Below are 6,851 nucleotides of genomic sequence, written 5' to 3' on the forward strand. Positions count from 1 at the left end.
CTCCCCGCCTCTGCTTTGGCTGTGCCGGGTGTTTGTAGAGGTCGTCAGCTCAGGCTTTGAGCAAAATCACGGCCAAAGTACTGAGAGTCATAAACGTCACGGAGAAAGCAGTGTGTGAGTCGTTGCATGGAGAGAGGCAGTGCAACGGCAGCTGTGCCCTCCCCGCAGGGCAGCTTCCCAGCCTGGGAGACGTGAAAGAGGTGGCCGAAGCATACCATGAGCTTGAAGAAAATGTAAGGTTCACAAGAGCTTTCTGCAAGCAGGGAGGGCATCGGGGGGTGGGAATATAGAGGAAACCGACCCCAAATTTCTTGTTAGAGGGTCGGTCAGCATTAAAAGGGTGGGCATCACAGAGAGATTAGAGTCCGGTCTTGTCCGACGGTGGCTAGGACTGTCTTATGAGGGAGATGGCACAACAGCAAGTGCAGATGCTCTGTCTTGTGGCTTCCCTTGCCTCAACCCCCGGTTTCCCTGCGTGAGTCCCAGGGAGAGAGAACGAGCGTGGTCCCCAGCTTGCTGTAGCATCACTTTGCTGGACTTCAGCAGTCCTGTGCTCCAGCTGCAGCAAAAGCTTTTGTCCCTTTTCTCTTTCGTTCCTCCCCAGCACTGCATTTCATCAAGGCTTTTACGAATGAGGATAGCATGACCTATCTGTTTGCTAAGGCTGACTTGTGCCTGGGGCTGATGGGCTTGTGCAGGTGATAAGTTTACATCTAGAGCATAATCTCCTGCTAGGTTTGTGTGACTGTGTGAAGCACTGACAATTTTTTTAGCTACTGTAAATCCGTATGAATCGATTCCCCATGGGAAATGGATTGCATCCGCAGTGCCGTTTACCAAGCTCAAAGATGGGGCGAAGAGTCACATCTCCATCTGGGTGATCAGATCTCACTGTCAGAAACATCCTGCAATGGGAAGTAGGATTTTATAACATGCTCTGTGGCTCATCTCTCATAGGGGAAAGCTTATACATAAAAGCAGGGAGCTGCTGGGAGCAGTGTGCACTCAGAAACTGCACCACCTGGCTGGTTTCTGGCCAAATGCAGCATCCTAGGGGAAGAGGAGTGGCTGGATGAAGGTTTTGAGGTTCCTCTCTCCCTCCCAGGAGAAGGGGATGGGGCTGGGAAGGATGTGAACTTTGGGCTTAGTGCTGCTGCCGTCAGTGGCGAAGCGGTGGGTAGAGGATGGCCCTGGGAGGTGTGTGTTCATCCTGCCATTCCCTCGGGGGCCCCGGCTGAGTCACAGCTGGCTCACCACTCTCCAAGGGATGCCACCCACCTCAGAGGGCACCAGGAGAGTTTGATGGCCCAACAACGAATTGTGTCCCTGTGACTCACATGTTGAGCGGCTTCAGGGATAGCACCCACAAACATTTGCATTCTGTTACGGCCTCAGGGTTTGCACTGAGATGGGTGGGACCTATGGGATGCAGGGAGTATTGCTGTGATTTGGGTGGATGCTCAGTACTTCAGTGCATGCAGGGCCTCATGCCAGGCTGTTTCACACAATACCCAGCCCAGGAAAAGTGGAGAGGGCTGGAAGAGCAGGAGTTGCATTAGCAGTAGCAAGATTTTGGGATCAGTCAGCAAAACAGTGGCTACAACCCATCTGATCACCTTATGTGATTGCATACAGACATATTAATGTCTCCTAAACTGCCTTGCTTGGACTTGCATCCTTGTAGTAGCCCAGCAGGAGGCAAGTGACAGAAAAAACAGTGGTTTTATTGTGGCAGGTCCTTTTACCCTTCTTATCTAGACAGCAAAGGTAACACGTTGCTTCCCGTAGCCACCGTGCATCCCCAGTCAGCACTCCCTGGTTCATCCCACCGCTGCGCTGGGCTCCGCTCACACGTGTGTTTGCTGGGGCTCTCAGCCGGGATCATTCCTACGTGTCCAGAGCAGTCCCTGTGCAACGCTGCCTTTTGCAGGGGTCGGGTTGGTTTGGCCCAGGGCCAAACTCCCAAATCCTGACCCTACTGCCAGACAACCCAGCAGCGCAGACACCCTTAAAAAAGACTGAGTGGATTTGAATAGGCAGTCTGTCTCCTTCCCAGCTTGCTGCCACCACGGGACATGGCAGCCTGCGCTTGTTTGCAGGTACCTGCCTCCCCTCTGAGCATATGGCGTGAAGATGCTGATGCTACTCGAGTAGGTCACTAAGTTTTGGTCCTTCCTGTGTAACCATTGAGCCTTTTACCATTTCACCCTGTTGGTAATTGCTCTCAAAAAGCCTGGGGAAGACAGGAAATGAGATGAAAAGCCCTGCCAGGGCTGACTGGGTACTGTCTGTGCTGCAAAGCAAGGCAGCAGTCATAAAATAGTGGCAGGAGCTGTTGCATCTGGGGCTGCGGTCACACCAGGAGAGAAGGACTCCAGGGAGGTTAATTCTGCAATGTGTTTGGGGTTTTTTCTTGTATTTCAGGTGTACCTGACTGCTGGGAAGACCTACCGGCTTGAGAAGACCCTGAAGGAGCTTGAGGAAGGGGCTCAGCACAGCGGCACTACCGACTCAGAGCTGTCAGAGCTGGAGGACAAAGTGGCCTCGGCAGCTGCTCAGGTGCAGCAGGCAGAGAGTGAGGTGAGGGCTTGGCTCTGAGAGCTGCTTTGCACAGACCCCCCGGCCAGTGATGGCAAACAAAGTCAGTGATGGATCCTCTGGCCACCATCTGTATGTTTTTTTTCCTCCCTCTAAAGATATCAGACATCAAATCTCGAATTGCAGCTCTGTCCGCTGCAGGGCTGACAGTGAAGTCAGTGGAAAAGGCAAGGAAGAAGTCGAGCGAGCAGGTGAGCTTAGAGGACAATGACTATGAGAGGTCCCAGCCCTAAGATGTAAGTGCTCCCCCAGGTCATTGCTGCCACCCCTGGGAGCTGTGAAGGGCTGCCTGGCTTGCTGAGCTGTGCCCAGCTCCCTTGCTGCTGCCTAGTACTCTGCCCCAAGGCTCTGAGACTGGATGTCTCACTGAGGATGGGGGACAATGGTGATTCCTTACATGCATCAAGGGAGGATTTTGCATTTGGGGTGCTCTTCCAGGGGCTCCAGGGAGGGCACACAGGGCTGCTGCATGCACCACAGCCTGGACTCAACTCCTGCATTTCCATACTGATGTTTATAATTGCAGTCCATCAGGCAGAGTTTCTCCATGGTGGTGTCCAAGATGCTCCATGGAGCATCTTTTGCTCACCTTAGGATCAATCTAGGCTGAACAAAAGAGGTGAAAATGCAAAGAGAGGCAGAGCGAGTTGTCTGCCTCCTCCGCACCCCCAGAGAAACCTCTGCCCTTCCTCTGCCTGCAGGCTGCCTGCCTCCACTCTCCCAGTCCCGCCAGCAGCAGCCCAGGGGAGTCTTCGGATGACGTTAAAGTGAGTATGTGTTTAATCTGTGCCTGCTAGTGCACCTTCCTGGTGTGCATGTGACACAGCATTAAGCCTGGAGACAACCAGGGTCTCCAGGGAGCCACTTTTGAAGTGGTGGCCTCGGAGGGGACCTCTGTCCTCCCATACCCTTCCCCATGGCAGGCTGCTCCCCTTCTCTTGCAGGCGATGCCCGGACCACAGGGGTTCAGGAGGAAGTTCAACAGTCCCCTTGAAATCACCGGTAAGGACCGCGGCTCTGCCCGCGGGAGGTGGGGAACTGTGGGTGGATGGGCTGGGCTTTGGGGGACACTCCGTCCTCTCTCTCTGCATCCAGTTGTGTGTCTGCATTGGAGGTCCCCTTCCCTTTGCTTGTGGACCCTGTTAGGACAGCCACAGGGGAAACCTGTGGTGGATAACTTAGAAAGGAGGAAGCAGCTGGCAGGATCAGGGACAGTGATGGCAGAGCGGAGGTCAGGCTGAGGCGGCTCAGTCCTCCAAGAACCAGGACTTTCTCTGCAGCCTGGGCTCCTGCCACCCCAGAGTCCAGGGAGACATCTGTGTTACTTCATTTGTGGCATCCTGTCAGCTGTTAGACATCAAAGCCTCACCTAAGCCCATCATCTCTTCTGATAGCAATCTCTTCCTCGCTTGGTCATCTTGGGGAAGGTATCCTTGACCCTGTTTCCCACCTTCCTCAGCCACTGGTCTCTGGTGGGGATCAAGAGGCCCTTCACAGCCCAGCTATGATGAACAGCAACTTGGGAGTGCTTCAAAGTAGACAGAGACCTGAAACTTGGCACAGCGGCTTGTGTGGCAAGGGGCAATCACTGGAAACGTTTCATCCTGACTGATATCAGCGAGACCCATTAGGAAATGACTTTTCTATTTCTCTCTTATCTCACCTCATAAGCTGACAGGCAGAAAGAATGGTTCTCCTTCCAGATAACGGAAGATGAAAGGAGGGAAGGGGAGAAAGATCATTTAATGCAGAGAAGGAATAGCGTTTCCCCTGTACAGGCAGACAATTAACAGTCCCATTTCCCAAGCTGAGGCTGGTAGGTGGAAAGGTCCCTTCTCCTTGTGCTGAAGAGGAGTCATCTGCTCTCCTTCCTGCGAAGGGCAGGCAGATAAAGGCAGCCTGAGGGACACGTCAGCCCTGCAAGGAGATAGAGGGATATGCAATCAGGATGGACGTCACCAGGCGAGCCTAGTCCCCTCTGTCTGGGCTGGGTGATGGGGCAACTCGGTCTCCTGACCGACCGCCCCACAGGTCAATGACTTGCAAAAGTTGGGCCTGCAAAGGCCCAGCTGGTGGAGGTTGATGGCAGAGAAGGGGAGATGACTTAGAAGGTCAAAGGAGGATCGAAGCCTTGAGGGGTGAGGGCTCCTTATGGCCTAGGCTTTTGCTGTACCATGGAGGTTTCCAGAGCAGAGGTCTTGGCAGTTGACTGCTGGAAAGCTGACCCAGCTTGCACGGCACTCTGGAAACCCGAGTAGCAGCAGCTTTTGCCTCCCTGTTGTCAAAGAGCTTCCCACCACCCTCCTGGAGAGGGAAGTGCAGTCATGCATCCTAAACCACCATAAGTGGGGGATAGTAAAGTCCAAGTGACTTGGTGGGTAACTGAAACCTCTAGTGAGGTGGATGAGGACCTGCTGCCCATCCCTCTTCTTTCATGACAGGTCTTGACGACTCCTTTGACCGCAACTCTGTTTACCGTGGCTCCCTGACACAGAGAAACCCCAACGGGAAGAACAGGAGGGTGGAGCGACTCTTTGCGGTATGAACCCAGCCACCCAAGAGGGTGGCTGGCCTGGACTCCATGTGGGACCTGCCTTCCTGGGCTTGCGCAGAGGGACCTGTCCCTCCCCATGCTCCCCTTGAGCCAGCAGAGCCCCCAGCTCTCGGCGTTGGTCTCACCATGCTGGCCGGTGAGGGCAGGCACACCTAGGCACCACCCCCTGAGGTCTGGGATGTCATAAGCCCAAGGGTGGAGGGACCAAACAAGATGTACACCTTTGAATTCTCACTGCCTGCATGGTCCATGGGACGGGGCAGGTCCTTACTCCATGCAGTGGCAGCTGGAGGGGACAGGGAGCATGCTGGCCTTATCACCTAGGGTGGCAGAGGTGGCTCGGGGTGGCATGGGCATGGCGGTGAGCTGAGGTTTCTCCCTCTGGTGCCTTGCAGAAGCCTGTGATGACCCACCTGTCCTGAGGAGAGGGAGACCCTCCTGCCACTGCATTTCACTGATGATACAAGACCTCGGCACAAAGCCTCGCCGCTTTCCCCCCAACGCTTGCTCTTCCTTCTCCCGCACCCATCTCTCCCTGAAACCCTGGACAGGAGGGAAGCTGGAGGCCATGGGCAGGGATCTTGCTGGGAGCTGCCAGGAAGAGGAGCGAGGCACTGGGCTGTGGCCACGTGGCCAGGGGCTCTCATGGGAGTATGCAGGTCCATGAGACCTCAGCTTTGGGTAGCTCTTTGGTACCTGGTCAACCAAGGGGACCAGAGGGGTGCAGAGCAGGAGTGACCTCCTCGGAGGGAGCTGGACATCAGTGTGGCTTTCCAGTGTGGGGACTGGGAGCAGTGACATGGCCCAGTCCTTCACAAAAGGCCAATGTCATCTGCCACAGTCATTGCATTGCTGTCAGAGCCTGTCCCTGCACTCTCCCAGGCTGGTGCCGAGTGGGGACAGGAGCTGACAGCAGGCACAGGATGCCCTTGGGGTACCCTAGGTAGAGCAGGGACCCTGGCATCCCAGGCTGGGATTCACATCCCCACACTGGTCCTGACTCCCTGAGATGTCCCTTGGAGCATTGCTTCCCTTCCCTGAGCAGCAAAGCAGGGTAAGAGCAGCGCTGGCTCCCTCCCAGTGAGCACTTGGCCAACAGGTCTTTGCATGAAGCTATGCAAACACCCACTGAGGCTTCTCGCCACTGTGCCTGAAGCAGCTGTGACCATCTGGGGATGTGAGTGAGGCGAGGCTTGCAGGAAGCGGTGGCAAGAACGGTGGAAGAAAGGCTGGAGGGCTTGTTGGGGATCAGTTTGTTCTTCCAGCTCTCGAAGATGTCCCTTCTCCCTGCAAGGTTATACCAGCAAGTTCAGAAGGACTCCAGCAAGCAGAGCATAGGTGCTTCTCTGGAAGCTTTCCCTGCTCCGCCAAGAGGTCAGCCAGTGCCAAGAGGCGCTTTGTGGATAAGCATGTCCCCTGTCCCTGATGATGGGATTGTAGGACCTGGTAGGACCATCCAATCCTTTGGAGGGGATGGCCTTTGGGGGCTGTGGTGGCCCTGGGCTCCTGCCAGGTGACAGCAGCATTGGTAACACCCTCCCCCAGAAACCCCAAACTGTTTGTTTTCCTCCAACATTTAATTCTCCACGTCCACTGACCCTGGTGGATCAGTGCCTGGCCCCGTACCCATGCCCAGGACATTGGGACGGGGAGAGGATTGCTTTCTCTTGCAGGAAACTTTGGAGGAGGTTCATGTTAA

At 55.1% G+C, this 6,851-nt stretch overlaps 1 protein-coding gene across 2 annotated transcripts in view; it reads left to right on the forward strand.

Annotated features, from left to right (window-relative positions):
* MLPH (melanophilin) overlaps window positions 1–5,574 on the forward strand; it is a 28,202-nt gene extending 22,628 nt beyond the window's left edge. Inside the window, exons 11-17 of one of the 2 annotated variants that reach the window (XM_009285111.1) lie at window positions 39–233; window positions 2,425–2,580; window positions 2,697–2,789; window positions 3,300–3,365; window positions 3,543–3,600; window positions 5,040–5,137; window positions 5,548–5,574. In XM_009285111.1, the coding sequence (XP_009283386.1) occupies window positions 39–233; window positions 2,425–2,580; window positions 2,697–2,789; window positions 3,300–3,365; window positions 3,543–3,600; window positions 5,040–5,137; window positions 5,548–5,574 (693 nt within the window). The remainder of the gene's footprint in view (window positions 1–38; window positions 234–2,424; window positions 2,581–2,696; window positions 2,790–3,299; window positions 3,366–3,542; window positions 3,601–5,039; window positions 5,138–5,547) is intronic. The other variant, XM_009285112.1, reaches the window with a different exon arrangement.
* Window positions 5,575–6,851: the final 1,277 nt, after the last annotated feature.

Source organism: Aptenodytes forsteri, unplaced genomic scaffold, assembly GCF_000699145.1.
Source record: "Aptenodytes forsteri isolate BGI_AS27 unplaced genomic scaffold, ASM69914v1 Scaffold264, whole genome shotgun sequence".
NCBI classification, from domain to species: domain Eukaryota; kingdom Metazoa; phylum Chordata; class Aves; order Sphenisciformes; family Spheniscidae; genus Aptenodytes; species Aptenodytes forsteri.